Source organism: Zingiber officinale, chromosome 4A (genome assembly GCF_018446385.1).
Source record: "Zingiber officinale cultivar Zhangliang chromosome 4A, Zo_v1.1, whole genome shotgun sequence".
NCBI classification, from domain to species: Eukaryota; Viridiplantae; Streptophyta; class Magnoliopsida; order Zingiberales; family Zingiberaceae; genus Zingiber; species Zingiber officinale.
In genome coordinates this window covers 144,426,902-144,449,339 of record NC_055992.1, presented here as the reverse complement: position 1 = coordinate 144,449,339, position 22,438 = coordinate 144,426,902, and the positions used below count along the sequence as shown (strand labels likewise).

Here is a 22,438-nt window from a genome sequence, read left to right as displayed (position 1 = left end):
TTATAACATTTGATATTTTCTAAATTTGATTTGAGGTTTTACCTTGAGCCGTATAAAGTCGTCGGATCATACGGACTCCGACTCTTGAACCGACCGGCCGGTCTCCACAGCAGAAGCGCGCCGCCTTCCCTTCCGCCGACAAATCGTTGCACGCCGTCCCCGGCGATCTGCTCCGCTAGGGTTTGCTACTCTTCGATACAGTCCGGGTTCAGAATCTCGAATTCTTGGTGGGCCCGGGTGGTGATTATCTGGGAGCATGAGAGCTCGACTGGTGGTCTTCCCGGTCAAGGGGAGGAATTGGTGCTTCGGACTCTCCAATGAGGCTGCCTCTGGCGCCGACGCTTCGTTGCAGCCAGTGCCTACACTGCGGGATCTCTGGAAAAGGATCTCTTCCGATGGCGGCCGCTCTGCCCAGGAGAGAGCAGAGTTCGTCGTCGATTTTATCGCCGATAAAGTTCAGTTCTTGCTCCACACTACCCATTTGGTTCCAAGTTGCTTTCTTTGGTAAGTACTCTTTTTTAACCATTACTTTTTTGTTTCGTTTCAGATGAATCGCGCATGGATTGGTCTTGAAAAGGCTCCAGCTGGAACCCTAAAGAGCAGATTACACAGGTACCCTTTCTCGATTCCACAAAATGCTTGTTCTCTGTTGCATCCCATAGATTTTCTCTTTTCCTTTTTTAGATTGTGTGCGGAGTATGGAGCGGTGTTATTTGTTTCAGTTTAGGGTCGCGGCTGTTATCGGGAGTAAAGCCTTCAGAGATATTTTTGAAGTCTGTTTCTAAAGACATTAAACAAGTGGAAATAACATACCCTGCGAAGTAAGCTCTCAAACGCCTATGTATTATTGCTCCATCTGATAATTGTATAACGTTGATGCATATCCTATTTTCTGCCAGTAAGGTCAACATGAAATTGCTACACAAGTTTCAATATCATCTTTGCATCTTTAGCAAAACTATCTCGACCATAGTTCCAAGATGTGCTAAACTTAATTGTGAACAAATCAGTTAAATTACAATGTGTTATGGGGTCTTCCCTGAACGCCATTTTCCTTCAAGGTTTAAGGTTTTTTTCAGTCACCTCCATTGCAAATGTTGATGTGAGGAGAAGTCATATATTAACTTGTTAGGACCTGCTTAAGGACCACTATGATTGTGCTGAGTTTCTGCTACTCTCTTTACGTTTGAAGCTTACAACATTTATATTAATTAGAACTTCCTACCATTTTTTCAATTTTCTTTGGAGCAAGCGACACTTTCTTAATTTCTGTTTGCTTCAACAATTATTTTCTTCCACCTTCTTTTCGAGCAATAATACCTTTTTTTACCAATAAAAGCCCAGAGATAGCAAAGTGGACTTTATGTTATTTTCCGCTTATTATTTATTTTATATCACAATATGTGAATTGACTCAAGTTTAATAGAGCTACATGGAGAAGAAAATGTTTTTTTCCCCACAAATTGTCTTTGTTATTAATATTTTGATACTTGGGTTCTTCATTTATCTTTATATTTGATGCATTTTGAATGGACACTCAAGTGTATCTAGTATAGTCATCTACAATTATAAAACAATATTTGTTTCCATTGTATGAGTTAGTATTATGACTATCAAACAAGTCCATGTGAATAAGTTTAAGCGGTAAAGATGTCTTAGTTATATTTATACCTTTGTGAGTGACCTTTGTTTCCTTTTTGTTTCTTTTTGGCATGCATTGTACAATTGTCCTTGTTGTACCAAATCTTAGGCAAGCCCCTTTACCATCTCCACCTTGTCCACTTTTGCAATTTGTTTCATGTTGGTGTGTGCCAACATCCTATGCCACAACCAATGTTTTAAATCGCGTAGCGTTGGTTCATACCGTTTTTGTCTTATCATCGAGTAGCGTAAATAGCGAAACGTATAGCGCAAGCTTTTCATGCATGCCAATTTTTAAATTTAAAAAATAAAATATACTTATATAAGTAAAATAAAAATAACATAATCTAAAATTAATCATAATAGTTCATTACATGCCAAAATAATAAAATATCCAAGAACAACAATTTAAAAAGGCTTATAACCAAAACAACATAACCAAAACAACAATTTAAAAAGTCTTATAATTAAAACAACATAATCTAAAAATAATCAGTATCATCCATTGATATATGGTGACAAAATTTGCATCGAACAGATTTTCCCCCCTTCTTTTGATAACAATACTTCTAACCAATATCTTTTTTTTTTGACAAATTTGTAGATATTGCAAATTCCAAATATACAATCAAAATCTTAGAAAAACAAAAGAAAAAAAATCAGAATAATTAATTAATTGACTGTTTGATTATAAAAATTTAAAAGCTAAAGAAAAGCAAAATCGAAAGGAAAAAACACTGTTGAGGGTTGATTATAAAAAATTCACCGAACAAATTAATCGAACTAAAAGCAATTCAAGAAAACGAAAAGGAAGTAGAAAACCTCACCTCCTGTCGCAGCCCCTCGCCGCTCTCGCCCCTTGTTGTTCCTTGCCGCTCGCCACCCCTCGCCTCTGCCTTTGCCCTAGTTTTGCTGCCCCTCACCTCTTCCTTTGTCCTAGTTTCTCCGCCCCGCGCCTCTGCCTTTGCCCTAGTTGCTCGAAGCTTGGGACTTAGCGGCCCAAGCTATCACACGCTATGGGTCGCTAAGTAAGATAGCGCACGCTATCGCGCGCTATCGACACTATTGTCTCGAATAGCCCACGCTATTCGGGACAATCGCTAATCAGCGAACGCTATGTAGCGTTCGCTGATCGTAGTGTGAAATAGCGCGCTATTTGGCACTATTTAAAACCATGGCCACAATCAACCTTCTTATTCTCACGACATGAGAATATGAGATAGTAGAAACGTTAGTAATGCAAGAAAAATTGATATTATAGATGTTGTCCTTCTTATGTCCTACTAACATGATGGTACCTAGCTCATTGTGTTTTGCCAAACATTTTGCTGAGCGAAGCTAACTTTGTATGATATCATATAATGGACTCACACTTAATAAATTAAACTTCATTCCCTCTACTAATAAAACTCTTTTATTGACAAAATTTGAGAAAACTCGATGTTACCTATGTTGTTAGGTTAAGATCCTTACTATAATCACATTTCCCTTATCCTTGGACTTGATGGATATGAATTTCCTTGCATCCTCGATCATATGCCTTGAGCACTTGTTTCCGTGAACCAATCATCTGAGTGCTCCTCCTTGACTTGTGCCTATTTAAATACAAAAAATAAATGTTTTTGTACCCAAACTTTTGGGTCCAATAACATTAATTAAACAATGGTTAGGTACCTAACCTTTAACAATTTTAGTGCTAGAAATGTCTTTAGTGGCGGTTTTAGGCATTAATGACATGTTTCTACAAATTAGGAATTCATAAGTCACTTCCTTTTGCTTTGTCTTGTAGCCAAAGCCAACCCATTGATTCCCAAGTATGATATCAAGATACTTGGAGCTTGATGTGAACTGCTGCAAACTTTTTCTCAAATTTTTTATTTAAAATTTCAAAGAGGAATTCTCTTCCTCAAGTTTTTCAACTTACGATGAACTCCCTCTTGATCCTTGCAAATAGTAGATGAGGGGGTCTCCTCCTTAAGGACCTTAAGTTCCTTTCATTTTGAGTGACTTGACCTTTTCCTTTGGCTGAGCCCAAAAACTAGTCAAATATGCTATAATTTTATATAGTTTATGCAGTTCAGGAAATACTACCTCATTGTTGCTAGACGATGACTCCTTGCATAACGAAGCTTCCTCCCTGCTACATGAAACTTTTTCCTTGCTCCTGTGGTTGAATCCTCCACTCCATTGTCAATGGCCATAAATGTCATGTGCCATGTCACCTAACAAAGCTCTTCATTCGAGGACTTTAAGGATGATGAGCCATCCCAAGTGTACTTGAGGGCCTTCTTTTGTGTTTTCTATTGTTTTGAAGCTCCAAGCAGTCCACCTTGTAATGACCTTTTCTATTTCAAGTAGCACTAGTTTTTGGCTTTGTTTTACCTGTGTTTTTACATTCCTTTTTTGAATCCTTGAAGATCTTACTTTAGATCCTTTTTATTATACCTTTTACTCTTCCTCACCATCTTCTTCATAAAGTTCGCCATCTCACTAGTAGAGATATCCCCTCGCCTTGGTTTTGAACTCCCAACTCGGATTTGGTCTCATTCTTTTCTTCTTCTTCTTCTTTGACCTCTTTTCTGCAAGATTTTTTTTTTTTTTTTTTTGACTCTATTAGCTTGTTTATGAAATTCGAATTCACAAAAGAGTTAATTTACTTAACTAAAGAAAGGTTCCTTGATAGCTTTAGGCATCTACCATGGATGAACATGATTGATGAGGTCTTGGTTCTCCACATGTTCTCCAATGGTATGGAGCCCATTGAGGATTTCTTTGAACCTCCAGCTTACCATTTGCCAAAAGGTCTTCGTAGAGACTTCCATGCTTAAAGACTCCTCATCTTCCCTACTTAGCATCTCTAACTTGCTAGGACTTCATTCTACAAAGTGGTTGATCCTAATCGAGCTACTTAGATTTTCATCAATTGTGCCTATAATACCACCTGCATACTTGACACACATGTGGGATGACAAGAATCTCATAACTTAAAGTTAGCCCAAACATCAAAATCACATGCTATACGCTTAGGGGCATGATTTCACCAACACGTTGAAATTGTCTTCACGGCTCTTTCCCCCTCATGATTTCTTATATCACTTCTCAACATCTGTACTTAGGGAGAACTATGCTCATAGCTACAAGCTGATTTTTAAGGTCGTCACTCTTTCTTGTAGACTAGTGCAGCAAAGATGTTACTTAACATCCAGTGAATTTGTGAAACTGTTAGAGATAAATTATCTTCCAGGTTTATCAAGTGTATCATTTTTGACTACTCTTGCATGTGGCAAGGCCATTGCTACTTTCCTAATTTATTATGTCTATACTTTGCATTGAGTCCATTGTTTTCTCTTCCAACTTATCATTTGTTTTGTCTATTGTAGTGATGCTTCACATTCCCACTTTATTGCCTATTTCCATATCCTCCTCTATTGAGAGATAAATCATTGACCACTGTGGACTTACAGTAGAAGGTTAAAAGAAGTTCAGCATGTCACAGCCCCTTCTTGAGACTACTGCTCTACCAACATCATCTATAGATCTCCCTGTTGCTCTCTAGAAAGGTCCACATGTGGAGGAGAAAAAAGCTCTTGAGGGGTAGATGAGCTCCCTCTGATCAATTCAGAGCTTTGTATTCACTTTTCCTACCTATGAATCGTCCCCCTTTAGTCATCTCATCCTATCAACCAGTGATCAAAGTGTTCACCCTACAATCTTAATCACTAGACCCACCTTAAACCAGCAAAATCATCTCCTCTCGTTCACCTTGCCAATTTTACCTCATCTAATTTCTATTCCTTAGGTGAATTAAACCTTCTTCTAACTTAGCTTAGTCAAATCTCTTTGAACTTACCTGTTTTAGCCAAGTTACCAACCAAAGTTCAAGCTAGACTCTTAAAAGGCTAACAAATTTTAATATTCTGTTTTTATTTTTATCAGACATTATTTTAGTCTGATGGGTTGATGTAACTCCTGCCAATCTATCCTCTTGTCTACTTGTGTTCACTGTGGTTCATTGATTAAAGAGAGAGTTCGGCAATCTCAGTTACCTAGTGTTTGTGAAATGAGAACAGGATTGTTTCATCTTTTTATCTTTGTCTATGTTGTCATGTGCTCTACATAGACCAATTAGTACCTCTAAACTAGATTAATTACTCGATCACTTTATCCTCTACATTCACTGCATGCTACAGAACTATGACATCCAGTACTTACATTACAATTTACAAACAAGTTGCATTCGTTGATGTCCATCTTGCTGATAAGCTAGTTTGCTGAGGTGACAACAAAATTGGCTTGATAGGATAGCTACAATGTCTCTTTGAGTATGTTTTTTTTTTAAAAAAACAAAATTGAAGAACATAGTGATGCAGTACAAAAGTTAGTTAGAAACTATGTTGAACGGAACTGTTGCTGCAATTGTTGTTTATGATTGAAAACGACCAGAAATAGTGTCAACTCTTATGGAGTAGATTCTCCTTAATGGGAAAGAATAATGCAAGTGTGGAATTTTAAGTTTCAGAAGTTTTAGATCTGTAAGACTTTTATTTTTATAGGTTCTCTTCTTTAGGAGAATAAATCTGTAAAGTAATCTCCAAGTTGGTAATTGTCTTAGTTAGAATTGTAGTTTAAGTTATGGTAGAAGTTTAATTTAGTTTGGTTTATTTTCCTCATTTCTAATTTTGTTATTTCCTAGTTTGATTGGGTCCTTTTATAAGGGCAGCCCGGTGCACGAAGCTCCCGCCATGCGGGGTCCCGGGGAAGGATCCATTGTACGCAGCCTTACCCTGCTTTTTGCAAGAGGCTGTTTCCAGGATTCGAACCTGTGACCTTTTGGTCACATGGCAACAACTTTATCGTTGCGCCAAGGCTCCCCTTCTGATTGAGTCCTTTTATGTTTAAAATTATTATTATCTTTGAATATTTTTTAATTTATTTTCAATTTTGTTTGGGTTTGTCTTTAAAAGAAACCCTAATCCTTCCATGTTAGAACAATATGTGCATGATAAAATTTCCTTTTTCTGAGTTCTCATTTTTTGTGTGTGAGATACTTCTTTTCTAAGATTATTATCCTTTGTGTTGCCTCAAGTGGTTTCGGGTTTGTGTGAGTTTTGATATATTGTCATGCTGTATTGATTTTTTATTAGAGCTCATGTGAGTTTTGATCCACTTTTGTATGAGATTTGGTACCAGGGCCCACTTCTGTGCATCTATCCATCCACCACCACCACCACCACCACCACGCCTTTAGCATTGCCTTCATTGTGTTAATCTGACCTCACTTGCAACCCACTATCTTTGAGTGGACTCATTGCTATAACACACATTCTCCATGCGCTCGCTCCCATATATCATTGCATTGGGCTCACAGTTTTTGGTGACATTACATACAATAAGATTGTTTGGAGAAATTATAGTTTAAGTTGCTTTGTGTTGAAAAACTGCCAGCGGGGTGGAATGCTTTCATATCAATATGTGTATGATATGGTCCCGAGTATAGGATCGAGTCACAGGTCGAGATCCGGATACGTACTTGGTCATGCAACATGTAAGGGGGAAAGGGAGGATGAAAGACTTGTCCTAGACAGAGTCCTAATTACTCAATTTTTCTTCCATCTCTTCATTGATAATAACACTCCTTTTATAAGGAGTTAATTACATGGACTATTCAAGGAGAAAAGGAAAAGACAATCCCTAAAGGAAACAAAGAATCAAATAAATAAATGCCCTTTATTTATTTCTACTTATAACAGTAGCAAATTTGGGCAGTAGCAGAATTTGGATAGTAACCAAATAGGCAGTAGCAGATTTATTCAGTAGCTAATTAGGTAGTAGTAGATTTATTTCAAATTGTCAAATTACGTAGTAGCAGATTTATTCCAAGCTAGTAATTTGCTTCCGATTATAGTGGCGTCCAACAAAGGCATCCACATCATCACTCCCCTCCTAGATGTTGAGTTTGTCCTCAAGCTCGAAGGTTGGGTAGATGGAGAGAAACTTCCAGGCCGGTTCCCAAGTAGCATCTTCAATTGAGGAACCTGCCCAATGCACTAAGTACTCCCGTGTCCCTCTGTTAAGACAGCTGCGCAGAATTGTCTGGGGAATAAGTAAAGCTTGGCCTTCACACATCTGAGATAAGGTTCCCGCATTATCTGGTGGAGAACCCTTATATGGATTTAGCAATGAGATGTGAAAAACATCATGGATGCGGTTATCAGGCGGTAAATCGTCTGTAAGCAACAAACCCAATGCGTGCCGCCACCTGAAATGGACCGACATATTTGGGAAGCAACTTGTGATGACGTTAGCGAGCTACCGATAGTTGACGATAAGGCTTTAGGCGCAGCCAGACCCAGTCACCCACTGCAAAGCTCAATTCACGGTGAGAGGAGTCAAAAGCCAATTTGGTCAGCTGTTGGGATTGCTGTAAACGTGCCCTCACCACCTGAAACACCTCATTCCTCTCCATCAAGGCATGATCTACTGCAGCAACACAAGTAGTGCCTCCAGAATAAGATAGGAGATGAGGGGGCTCTCGTTCGTACACTAGCTGAAATGGTGTAGCCCCCAAAGCAGTATGGAAAGATGTGTTGTAGCAATACTCAGCCCATGGAAGCCATTCAAGCCATTTCTGCGGTTGATCCCCAACAAGGCGACACAGATACATTTCAATGGTACGATTAACCACCTTCGTTTGTCCATCAGTTTGTGGGTGGTAGGATGAAGAAAAAGATAGCTTGGTTCCACAAAGTCGGAACAATTCCCGCCAAAAGGAGCTAAGGAAAACCTTGTCACGATCAGAGACAATAGATTCAGACATTCCGTGGAGGCGGAATATCTCAGTAAAGAAGATCGCAACCATTGAGATCGCTGTATACAGATGGGCTAGGGGAATGAAATGAGCATACTTGGATAAACGGTCCACAATTACAAACAAGACTGATTTACCCTTCACCTTCGGAAGACCCTCAATCTGGGTTGTTAAAGGCGCGCCTCAGGCGCGCCTGAGGCGCTTTCGCGCCTCACAGAAGGCACGATCGAAGCGCATCGCGCGATCGTAGGGCATCGCGCGATCCTCCGTTCACGATTTCTAACCAAAAAACCATTTCAAACTTAATTTGGTTTGGAATTAGGGCACGGAGAAGAAAAGGGAAGAAGAAAATAATGGAAGGAGAAGAAGAAACCTTGCTGAAGAGTCGCGCCATCCTCCACTGCCGCCGCCGCCGCTGAGTTGCTTCCGTCGCTGCCCAGGTATGCGTTGTTTCCTTCTTTTTTTTTTCGTTTTTCTATTCTTCACTTCATCTTCTTCTTCTCATCTTCTTCTTTTGTAATCTTCTTCGCTTCTTCGCTTCGCTTCTTCGCTCCTCTTCGTTTGCTGGTTTTTCATTTTTTTTTTCTTCTTCTTCTTCTGTTCGCGTTTTCACTGTTCACTTTCGTTTCTTCTCTGTTATATCTTCTTCCTCTTATTTCGTTTTTGTTTTTTCCCTTCCCGTTGAAGGCAAGACAGCAGACAGCAGACAGCAGCATTCTTTTTTGTTTTTCCCTTCCCGTTGACGGCAAAGCAGCAGGCAGCAGTTTTGTTTTTTGTTTTTTTCCCTTCCCGTTGACAGCTGCTGCTGAGTTGTGATGCTGTCCCATTTCTGCTGCTACTGTGATGCTGTCCCCTTTTTTTTATTTTTTTATTTTGCTGTTTTCTTTTTGTTTTTTTGTTTTATTGTTTTATGTTGCTGGGATTAAAAAATTGTTGCTGCTGTCCCTTTATTAATTTTATCATGGTGTTGTTTTACTTGTTATATTTGATATTGATGATGTTGCTTTACTTATTATATTTGATATTGATGTGTGTGGAATATTAATAGTTATCATATTTGATATATTTTATAAGTGTGTCAATAGTTTAGTAGTCATCAACCTCATGTTCAAGAGGCGCGCGCCTCACGCTTCGGGCTCTATGAGCCCTTTGCGCCTCGGTGCGCCTCGCGCCTCTAATAACACTGCCCTCAATAAAGTCCATGGAGATGTCTACCCATACTTGTTCGGGGATGGAAAGAGGTTGAAGTAGACTTGCTGGTTGCAAGTTCTGCCATTTGTTGCGCTGACAGGTAACACATTGTCGCACAAAGGTCAAGATATCCCGCTTCATACCTGGCCAATGGAAGTCGGCACGAAGGCGGTGTAATGTCTTCTGTATCCCCTCATGCCCCGCCTCATGAAAAACTACGATCACTGTGGGAAGCAACGGAGATTTGTCGGGAAGGAAAACCCGACCCTTGTAGAAGATTAAGCCATCCCGAGTTTCCCACTCGGGCCCCTCCTCTCCACTTTGAACTCGGCGTAGTAACCCGAATAACTCAGAATTAGAGTTCACTTCGCTTCGTATCTTATCAAAGATATCTGCACAGGGAATAGAAAGAGCCATTATAATAGGTTCCTCGTGACAGCGAGAGAGGGCGTTTGTGGCACGATTCAAATGGCCCGCCTTAAATTCCACCTAGAAGTCGAAGCCCATTAGCTTGCTAATCCAATGTTGTTGGGGTGATGTGGTGATGCGTTGCTCCAACAAGTACTTCAAATTATAGTGGTCTGTTCGTATCAGAAAGTGGCGACCCCACAAGTACGACCTCCAATGGATAACGGCTTTGACCAAACCAATGAGTTCTCGTTCATATGCTGCTAATTTGAGATGATGCTCTGCTATTTTTCGACTGAAGAAAGAACCCTAGTTGTTGAAGAACTGTTCCAAATCCACTCCCTGAAGCGTCACACTCTACTACAAATTCTTCGGAAAAATTAGGCAAACTAAGCACTGGTGCTTCTGATAGGGACTTCTTTAATTACCCAAATGCCTCTTCAGCCTCTTAGGACCATTGAAATGCATTCTTCCTAAGAAGACTCGTGAGAGGGGTTGTGATTTGCCCGTAAGCCTGGATGAATTTGCGGTAGTAGTCTGTTAGTCTGAGAAATCCCCTGAGAGCTTGCAAGTTTGAGGTCTGAGCTACTCCTCAATCGCCTGGATTTTGTTGCGATCCACCTCGACCCCTCGGGAATGGGTAACATGATCCAAGTAGGATACTTGGGACTGACCAAAGGAACACTTGGATTTTTTTAGAAATAAAATGTTAGCCTTTAACAATTCAAAGACAAGCCGACAATGTCCCAAGTGAGTATCCCTCGTGGGGCTGTAGATCAAGATGTCATCAAAGAAAACCAAAACGAACTTACGTAGATATGGCTGGAAGACTTCATTCATTAGTGCTTGAAAGGTTGACGGGGCGTTCGTGAGGCTGAACGGCATGACCAGGAACTCAAAGTGTCCATGGTGGGTACGGAAGGCTGTCTTCTCGATATCCCTCGGGTCCATCCGAATCTGGTGGTATCCGGAGCGCACGTCTAGTTTGGTGAAGTACTGCGCCCCATGGAGCTCGTCAAGTAATTCCTCCACTATTGGAATGGGAAACTTGTCCTTAACCGTACGGTTGTTGAGCTGACGATAATCGATACAGAAACACCACGAGCCATCTTCTTTTTTTACCAGAAGAACTGATGACGAAAAAGGCGACTTACTAGGGCGGATGATATCCTAGATGAGTATCTGGGTGCATCGTCGCTCGATCTCATCCTTCTGCAGCTGCGGGTAGCGGTAAGGGCGGACCACCACGGGGGCGGATCCTAGCAAGAGCGTGATACTGTTACGGTGATCACAATTTCGAGGTGGAGGGAGGCTTGCAGGTTCTTGAAATAAGTCATCGTAATTCTCAAGCAATGACTCCAGTTTGTTTCCCATGAATTCCTCGCTGCGTATCATGGCTGTACCCGGCTTCGATTCCAACGGGTGACCACGGCAGAGGACCTCCCTGCCCGCTAGGACAAACTTCATCGTCAGGGAACGGAAGTCCCATATAATGGGGCCTAGGGTGCACAGCTATTTAACTCCCAAAACCATGTTAAACCCCTCCAACGGAAGCATATAGAGATCAACAGAGAAGGTATCTTTGCCCACCTGTAGGGGTACCGACTTGCAGAGGCCTAAGCTTGGCACGCGCTCTTCGTTGGGAACACATACCTTCAGTCCCGGTCGCTTTTGAATCTCCACCTTTAGGTCCGGCACTAGCCCTTCACGAATGAAGTTGTGTGTGCTTCCTGAATCCACCAATACCGAGACAGGTATCCCGTGTGATGCGGCCAACAACTGCATTGTTTGTGAGTTTCTAATCCCACTGATAGCATGGAGGGAAATTTCTGGGTGCGTCTCCCCCTCTTCCTCACCTTCACTGTCATCATCCGGTACTTCAATCTAGAATAGGCGCTTACACTTGTGACCCGTGGAGTAGGACTCGTCGCAATTAAAAGAGAGGTCTTTAGCTCTTCGTTCTGCCATCTCCGCGCAGGATAGACGCTTGAAGAATGAGGTAGGTGGAGTCCCTTTACTGTTGTCTCCCATGGCCTTGGGCCTCCACTGCTAGGGTTGAACTTGGATGTGATTCCGCCCCAATTTGTACGCAGCGGGCACCCGTCTCGATAAAAGCATTGCTTCCATTCTAATGCCCTGGCCATATTCATTGCAATGCCCAGGTTTCCATGCTTCTGTAGCTCAATGTCAATACGAAGATCTTCAACTAGCCCTGCTGTGAACAAGTCAACCTGTTGTCGGGTTTGGAGGTCCGAGGTTCGGGCGAGGAGAGATTGAAATTGGCGCTGGTAGTCTTCTACAGAGCTTGTTTGCTTCAGATTTGCTAGCTCTTCCAAAGAGTTGTTGCTTAGAGGCGGGCCAAAGCGGATATGACAGTGGTCTCTGAACTGCTTCTAAGTCATCCCTGGCTCTTCTTGCTCTACCTGATCAAACCAAAGTTGGGCTTCTCCTACCAAGTAGAAGGCAGCGAGGCCAACCTTGTCAACCTGTGTGGTCCTTTGGTTGGTAAAGAATTTTTCGCACCTTTTAATCCAGCTTAGCAGATCCCCTTCTCCAGAATAGGTGGGGAACTCCATCTTTGAGTATCGCGGAGCCATGGTGCCGCTAGTTGGCAGTTCAGGTCTGAACACCGAGCCTCTAGAAGGGCCATACTCTGCGCTGGTAGGGCTGTCTGCAGTGGGCAAAGGTCATCGTTTAACATCTTGAACAATACGGGAAATCTCGGCAATCTGCTCTTCTAGTCCTTGTTGGCGGGAGGTGATTTGCTCCATAAAAATTTGTTGATGCGAGGTCAATTTTTCCATGAAGTCATCAAGTTTGGATGCGATCGGATCCGTGTCACCCATGATCGGCTCTGATACCAAGTTAATATGGTCCTGAGTATATGATCGAGTCACAGGTCGAGATCCGGATCCGTACTTGGTCATGCAACACGTAAGGAGGAAAGGGTGGAGGAAAGACTCGTACAGAGTCCCAATTACTCAATTTTTCTTCCATCTCTTCATTGATAATAACACTCCTTTTATAAGGAGTTAATTACATGGACTATTCAAGGAGAAAAGGAAAAGACAATCCCTAAAGGAAATAAGGAATCAAATAAATAAATGCACTTTATTTATTTCTACTTATAACAGTAGCAAATTTGGGCAGTAGCAGAATTTGGACCGTAACCAAATAGGCAGTAGCAGATTTATTCAGTAGCTAATTAGGTAGTAGTAGATTTATTTCAAATTGTCAAATTAGGTAGTAGCAGATTTATTCCAATCTAATAATTTGCTTCCGATTATAGTGGTGTCCAACAAAGACGTCCACATCAGTGTATCATTATTCAAATGCAACAATTGTAAAAATGCCGTGCACGAGAGCTATTCTTTTTAATCTGGTAAAGTGAAATGGGCCGAACCATGTAGTTGGACATTGGCCAGTTGTGGAATTCCAATAAATTTGAATTTGCTTGAACTTAGACTGTATACATGTCATTGATAAGAATATATAGGCTTAATGTGACGACAGTACATGACTGATCAGAGGTCTTAGTCCCTCAATCCCACCATACCTTGCAAGAGGGAGGTAGAGTCACCTACAACAGAAGGATTTTGTATATTGTCTTCAGCAGGACTTTTGTACAATTGTAAAAGTTTACATGTGCACCATCTTTAATTTGAAATTCATTGGAGATAGACTTTGCCACTGTGGGTAATTATTGACGGTATCATATTGGGAATGAGTTGACATTTGCAAGAGAATTACTGCAAATGTTAAATCCCGACTAGCTGTCTGGGCTACCTCAGCTCTGAGTAAATTTCCTTCATATAAATAGGTCCCTGGAGAAGTAGTAATTACACCCATTGAGTAAATTTACTTCATATAAATAGGTCCCTGGAGAAGTAGTATTTACACCCATTGTGCAAATGAAAATGCTTAACCTAATTCTGAATATTACTGAAATGATGTCTGCTTCTAATATTGCTGGAACATAAAATAAATTATGCAGTTATTCCTCAACGTCCCTTTTGTCATCCACTTTGTGTTACATTCCTACTTTCACTATTAAATTCCTTGTGTTCTGTCTATGATTTATATTTAGTTTGTCAGTTCTATAGGTAGTCATTGTTATGCTGTTTCTATTTGCAGTCTAAACCCACGTTTTGTACGTCGAAGATTGCGTCATATAGCTATGAGGTTCGCATGATCTTCTTCTGTAATTATCACAGTTAAACCTTCTACAGCTCGGTTAACAGTTTTTTTTGGTTTATTTACTTGCTGATATCAACTGAAATCAGGGGATGTGCAGTCCACAGGAGATTTTTGTATGGTTCTGTTTCTTTACTTCCAGCTACATCTGTTTTCAGTGTAAGTAAATGGTGAAACTGATTTTTTATTTTTTTATTTTTTATTGGGTTTAATATCATATATAAATCCACAAGTTTAAAAAGAAAGGTTACTCGGACACAGATATGTCCTCAAAGTGACCTTGCTTTGTCTCTAGGAATTACTTTTGCGTACTAAGAACATTAGTGGTTCCATTTAACACATGATATTGCTGTACTCGATGTATTATGGCAAAAAATTTGTTCATCTTTGCATATGATTTACACTCGATACATCAGTATGATATTCATTTGTAAACTTCATTCTTATGGACACAACTGTAGAAGGAAAAAAATATCCTAATTACTCGTGGGATTAAATATTATTGGTGAAATACCTTTCTTTTGTCTTCAAGTCGTGTTTGTTTCAATTGTTTAGCAAGTTATATGTATTTTATCATTTTCTACAAGACTATATCACGAAGAACTTACCGTCATGTAATTCCATCAGATGGAACATTACAATTCGGCAAGATTGACTGATAGAAAATTACCATTGAGCTTTAATGCAACACAAAAATTATTTGCGCCAGATGATATTTTCTTCCTACAATAAATTTCACTTCTTGAACCCTTGTGCGGGCAATGAATCCATTAAAACCTGTGGTAATTCCACTGTCATCCACTTATGAGGCCTATTGGTGGCAGTAAATCACCCATATTCTTGCCACAACCTTCCTAGATTGTAACAATGTTGGCTTCTATGGAAGTGGGCTCCTCTGAACAAGGTTTAATGCCATGTACAATTTTCTGCCACCACCTTATTATTTGAATATCATTTACCCAAATTCAGAAGGAAAGCAAATAGTTATACCTGTTGGAGAGGATTAATGTTTCATTGTCTGCGATGCATATGTTACTCCAGATATTGTTTGACAATAAAATATGGAGAGGATTAGTTGCTAAGGATTTTTGATAGGTGGTGGCTTATAGGTAATTTTATGACTTAAAATTCTCCTCGTTTGATTGGCTGTAAAGGAAGTACCAAGTGATGTGCTTGAAGTATGGCAGAAGGTAGTTAATGTAAAATATTTATTTTCACATGTTTGATTTAGCTACTCTAGTTTGTATGCTTGCATTTACAATTTAAATTAATACGCAATGGTCAGATTCAGATTGTGCTTTGGATTTCTAGTAAAGCTAAATGAGGAACCAGGATTGCTTCTGAACCTAATGGACACATACATAAGACGCTGATTAACCATGAATGATAGCTATGATTTTTCTTATGCCTATTTTGCAGATTCTACCATTGCCTAACGTACCTTTCTTCTGGGTTTTGTTTCGTGCTTATTCTCATTGGAGAGCTCTCAAGGTACCATCACCAGTAGCATCTTGTATGAGATTTTTACTATTTATTTTCATTTTCATCTTGTTATGCAAGTTATCCAACAGTTGCTTGTTAAAAGGTATATTTTTCTTTCTTAAAGGCTTTTATGTATATTATCATTTCGTCAACAACCCACACAATCTATAAAGTGAAAGTACACATACAAAGGTTCTGTAAACTTTTTGTATTATTATCCAATTACAAAAGCATCATGAAGTTATGCTTCTTTAATTATATTAAGTGGTTTGATTCATTGTTACTACGGATAAATGGTTATGAATTGTATGCCTTGAAGTTATTCCTGAATTTACTATGGTTTAATATCCTTTGTGTGACGTATAATTTCTATTCAATTATTGTTAGAAGTTGCTAATTTAGATTCAAAGGTGAGTATTTCCTTGTACACATATGTTGTCTATTTATTCAGACTCCAACATGGGTATGGATTTAGATGTTGGTCATGATTATATAAAGTGGGGGAACATGGTTATTTGAAAAGAGTTTTGGATATGAATATGGGGAACACAAGTCATAAAAATTATTAACATGTCCTATAGTAATTATTAATGTATGTAGAAAAAATATTGATTAATATTAATCTGACATAAGTTAAATAATTAACATATCTAAAATTAATCTATTATTCTTTTGATATTAGATCTAGGTAATAATTAATCTTAGTTTGTATTAGTAATACATATTTTTATGTCCTACCTTATTAAGCCCGCCTAAATTATTAAATCCCACCCAATTCCTCTTCCTGTAACCTAGAGACTCTTCCTTTCTCTCCCCACATGATGTCATTGTGCACAATGCTTCTACTGCTTTTGAGTTAAGACCCAATAATAGAGGTAAGTTACCCCCGTGCTATGGTGCAGTGGTAGGATGGCGTCTCTGAAGCACCCACAATTCGATTCCCAGCTATAGCACATAGATCATTTTCCTCCCATGGGATGACAAACATGGGTCATTGGGTTGCCCGTTGCGAGCACATTGGGATTTACCCTGATGGTTGGTGGAAAATTTTCAGGGCCCCCACCCCCCATGTAAAACATGTGATGGTATTTGCATATGTTTTCTTGGGTTTAAACCGTCTAACTTGTTTGTCTTTGTGTAGGTATGGTTACTCTATTTTTTCTTAGATAATAAGTTTTCTTAGGCCTAACCTTGGGTTTGTCCTAAAGAGCAGGTCTATTGGGCCTTCTTCTTTGTCTATCTTGTCTATGTTGATTTACTCCGTATTGTTGGGAGTGTATGTTTAACTACAGAAATTGAATTGTTAGTTTTTCAACTGTTTTTGTCCCAAAGACATGGGTATAGAATTCCTTTCTTTCAATTTTACTACTCAACACAAGACTCTGTACCAATACTATAGAAAGAAAAATGAAAAATGGATGGGCAAGAAACTGGCCAGCTCAGCCAGATGTGCTACAACATATTTAGATGCCCAAACCAGAGATGATACTCATGCCCAAGCCACCAGCTCCAAAGCCCTATCACTAGACTCCATTGGAGAACAAAACTTGGACAACATGATGGAACCCGAAGACGGTGTAAGCAATGACGCCATCATACCAAAAACGTAAGCAACGATGTTATCATACAAAAAACGTAAGCAGTGACGACATGGAACATTATTCTCCATCGACAACTTTACTTAGTGACAACAACTTTACTCTGGCAGTGGTTTTAGGCTCCACTATCTTGACTTCATTCTCTATTTTCTTGACACCTTATCTTCACTATTCTCTGTCCCCCTCTTTCTTCTTCACTACGAAGACAACTCATGATTCTCTTTCCTTCTCTTCTAAGCAATCCTCCCCTCCAACATGCCCTATAAAAGGCCATCCCGGCATCCCAATTGAAGTAGACGAAGCAAGTGCAAGTGTTTCAGTGCCAGTGTAATTTAAGTTTTATGTAAGTATGTTTATGTAATGTCTTTTAATTTTCCTTATGCAAGTCTTGTAATTAGCTACTATCTACTTTCCATTCAAGCACAGTTTGCCATTTTCTAAGCTTTTCGCATATTTCAATAAAAGCTTTATCTTATGAAGAACTAACTTCTTATACTAAGTCAAAGAAGGCTTTGCCTTGATTCACTTTCCAAAAAACTAATCTCATAAAACTTCCTTAGTTCTTGTCTAAGTACCTTGATGAGAATATAAGGAATAAGTAGAATCATAACCAGATAAGTCCTGTGTAGACTAAGTAATGAAGACATTCAGCCTAAAATCCCGTAGATAACCGGGGCAATTGTTGACGTGAAATCCTTTACAGATGAGGCTCAATGGAAGTAAACAGATTAATATTAGGATAAGAAAAATAAGGTATCCTCCCCCTTGACTTAGAATCACCATAAACCCAAAAACAACAAACAATGTTTTTGTTCAATAGTTCTGTTCATAATTACTATTTATAATTATTGTTCATGAGTAAAAACACTGAAAATCTCATACTCAACTCCGAACCCAACTTCTACTTCTAAAAACAACTCAACTTCTACAAGAAGCATTGGCTCCTTTATTTCTTCTTCTTCTTATTTATTTCCCTCTGCACTCTTCTGTTTCTTCCTCCAATAGCAAAGCTCTATTTCCATCTGACAAAAATGAATTAGCTAGGCTCACTGGTAATACTTGTACACGTCAGTTGGCCTGGGTAAGATATTACAATTTATGCTGTCTAACTTTGTACTTTGTGATCCTCTGAGTCTTGATCCAAATTTGACAAGACGAATCAGATCTCGGGTAGGATGAGAATGTGTTTGGGTCATGCATTACCTATTGTCACCTTTTCCACATAGAATATTGGTCCCGACAACTTTGACATCCTTCTGTATACTGACATGGAATATTTATTCTTTGTTTAAATCTTGGCATTCATTGAAAGCAGGCCACATTTTAGACTTTTATCATAGAAGAAAGCTTCTGATGTTAAGAGAATCCTATTTTAATTTCTAAGAAGAATAATCCTTTATAGTTTGTCACTATCATTCCGCATGCAGATGTGCCACATGAAAAATGTTACACCTTCACAATTATATTCATTGCTTATACATTTAATATATGAATAATTCTAATTATAGTTTTCAATATTAGATTGATGCAACTTGGAATCGTTGGTAGTAAAATTAGATGTTAATTAATGCATTAAATCATAAATGTTAAATATATTTTTGCCATCTTTTTTCAGTTGTAGGATCTTATGATCTCATCCTATTACCACCTGACCAATCCTAGGTTGGAATTGATAACCGTTACAACTGATAATGCAAGCAACAATGACCATTATCACTGAATCACTGCACATCACACCCAATGCCACCCAATTTCTTTTAAAATACACATGTTATGATAGATTCTGGTTACATTTTTTTATGGAAATTCAATTTATCTTTTCCTGTGGTTATGTCCTCTTTCTTTTCAATCTCGAGTCATGTGATCACAGTCCTTGATTTTACAATGTTTTAATATGTTTTTAATTCTCTAACAACTATTTCCCTGTACCAGGGAAGTGAGAGACTTATGCTACTGGTTTCAGATAATTCAAAATCATGGAGTTCACTAAATTCCACTAAGAAAGGAAGTGGACACGGCGATGATTTAAACACCAGCTATGAAGATGCTCTCTCACCTCCGTGGGTATGAATTTTGCCCCTTTTTTATCATACCTTCTGTAAAATAGCGGCTCAAGATTTTTACCAAATATATATAGGAGCCCGCATGGCGGGAGCTTCGTGCACCGAGCTGCCATTTTTTTTATATATAGGTAGTACGTGTTGAAAAAAACTACAGACATGTGTAGATGCATAATGTGGTTATAAACAAATTATCATTAATTATATTGAAAATACTTAATGACATCACATGTAAAGAAAATATGTATGGCAATCGTATAATATATTAAATCGTCAACTTATACCATCAACTTGTAATTTGTGTTTACTAAAATACCTATTTTTGCAAGCAATAAAACACCTTTAAATTGTACATATTGTTTATATATCGGGCATTCTACATTGTTGATTGATATTTAAAAAAAAAAAGAGGACAGCTCGGTGCACGAAGTTCCTATCAATATGAGGTTCGGGGAAGGATTTATTGTATGCAATCTTACTTTGCTTTGCAAGAGGCTGGTGATTGATATTATAGTTATATTATTTGTTTTAGATCATATGTTTGACAATTTATTCTCAATGCGGAAGTAGGAGTTTGATATATAGATTATTTTACATTATTATATGTATTATACCATTTCAATTAATATAAATATATTTTTAGCATATTTTTAATACTGACCACATATGATCTTCATTACTCTATATGCACTATGTAATGACTTCGTTGCCTATAACCTTTATATACAATACATATCTTGTTCTGCAATAAGAAGAATTAAGATCTCAAATAATTTTTTTATGGAAAATGATGGGGTTCGTCAACCTACAAAAACATTTGTTGAGTAAGGGAAAAAAATTATTCTTTCAATATGAGATGACACAAGAATGACGTTAATATGCTCTTGCTTACATGCACTATGCAGTGGCTTGATTGCGCATTACTATATACTATGAAATGACTTGATTGCATATTAACATATAATTTTTGAAGCATCAGTTGTAGGTGGATAGTCTTTCATTTTCTGCATTACAAGTTTGAGATCTTAGATTAAAAATCTTTTGAGTGAGTTAGACGGGGTTTGTTAGCTAAAAAAATCTTTGATGAATAGGAGAAAAAATAACTATTATTTTGGTGCAAGACGATACAAGAAATAAGGCTGTCCCTCTTTTTCTTGTGTTGAATAGAAGAATCATAAGACAGTAATCCTTTGAGAACTTTTTTGTTTTTTCATTTGTCTATTCTTTAGTCTCTTCCCTCTTTATCTATTACCAAGGAGATGCAAGTAAATTTTAGGCATCTTGGAAAATGTAACAAAAGTATAAACAAGAAACAAAACAGGTTTGCATATTTTTTATATCATTCATATATATACACAAATAATTTTATGATATTGGTCCAGAAGTACTACATGTTTCGACGATTAAATCATTTTATACAAGTTGCATTATATTTTGGGCGCTTTCACTGATTTTTAATTGCCAATATTGGATGATTTCCAATTTCTAACATTTCAAAATCAGGTATATTGTGTTCTTGTTTTATTGCGAGTAATATCTAGCTGATACATCCAATTTAGTTCCTATAGTCCAAGCTTCTGGCTCCATGTATCTTTGGTTGAAGAAGACTAGATGGGGTTTTAAAACTTACCTGAAGATAGATTATGCATAAAATAGATTGTGCTTTCTGTGCTCTGTAGCATTTTCTTCAGAATTTGATTTAATTCGCATATATCATTTTGCAAAGCCTAGTTTAATCTGAGATATTTTTCAAGCAGTTTTTGCAACCGTCTAAAGATCTGGAGAGACTTTTGAATGCGCAAGTTATCAATGACGGCATCAGTTGTTCCTCTCTCTCTATCATCTGCCAAACATATGACCTCGATATGAATGTCATTAAGAAGTACAAAAATGCTCAGTAGTATCAAGGTCGATTCTTTTGTTCGAGCTGAAAAACTTACTGAAACTCACGTCTAAAGCTCCGGCGAGATTCTTGGAACAAGTTAGGAGCATATTCTGCATTGTCAGGTGCATGTTCTTGGATATCTTCAAGTTACAATTTTGTGCCTCTCCTAGTTTCGCTTTGTACTATGTTTCAAATTTTAAAACTTGGTTTCGATGTCCTTTCCCTGAACTTGTTAGGGTAGGGGGCATAATTTCTCTACTGTGTTGTTATTATTATTATTATTGTTTTAAAAAAATTGTTCATTTTTTCTACAGAATTTTCATGCCTTGAAATTGTAGCCTATACTAGTCTTTCTCCTCCTAGGGCGTTCCAAATTCTATGTATGCTTTTAATTTTGGTATGCTATTTATATTTCTTATTTTGATCAAAATTTTTATATAAGTGTGCACACATTATACTTTTTTTTTGGATGGACAAATAATGAATTTTGATGAGTTTAAAAACTTCTATCATATATATATATATATATATATATATATATATATATATATATATATTTTTTTTTTTTTTTTGATATGGTACATAAAGGACTAGATAGAGGTGTCTACAATTTCCATGTGTCATAGTTTATGCCGCCATTTCCCACTTTTTGGTTGTGTAGATTTGCGTATTTGTAGAATAAATTATAGTAGTTATGATTATACTTGTTATAATACGGTATTTTACTAAAAAGTAAAAAAAAACATCGAATGTTATAGTATACGGTATTTTACAACGGTATTTTATTTTAGTAATTATAGTTTCAAAATTTAAAAAACACATCTCGTTCTTGTTATACCCCTCCTTTCCCTTCACGCCTTCGAATGTTATTTCTCGCTTTTGTTTTAAGGGAGCTTTGCTTGGCATCTGTGGTCGGTTGGGATGTTTGTATTAGGGAGCTGACGTCCGTGATCAGGCGGGACGTTTGTCATCGGGAGTTAGTCGGGAAGGATGCTAGGATATCTGTGGTCGCGCAGGACGTTTATGTTCAGGAGCTGTCATGACGTCGTATAGACCTTCAGGAACAAACACAGCCGATGCGTTGGGATCTAGGGTGGTGTTGGAGGTTAGATTTTGTTCGTTTCTGGGTTTTGAAAGGTTCACTTCACCGTTGTGCGTGCTGGCCTTCGAA

At 38.3% G+C, this 22,438-nt stretch overlaps 1 protein-coding gene across 1 annotated transcript; it reads left to right on the top strand.

Annotated features, from left to right (window-relative positions):
* Nucleotides 1-54: 54 nt before the first annotated feature.
* Nucleotides 55-21,580, top strand: LOC121971556. The gene is made up of 8 exons (XM_042522877.1): nucleotides 55-454; nucleotides 548-612; nucleotides 723-821; nucleotides 14,183-14,230; nucleotides 14,332-14,401; nucleotides 15,662-15,733; nucleotides 19,255-19,386; nucleotides 21,140-21,580. Exons 1-8 carry the CDS (start codon nucleotides 257-259, stop codon nucleotides 21,281-21,283), a joined length of 828 nt encoding a protein of 275 aa, XP_042378811.1. The 5' UTR covers nucleotides 55-256; the 3' UTR covers nucleotides 21,284-21,580.
* The last annotated feature ends 858 nt before the right edge of the window (nucleotides 21,581-22,438 follow it).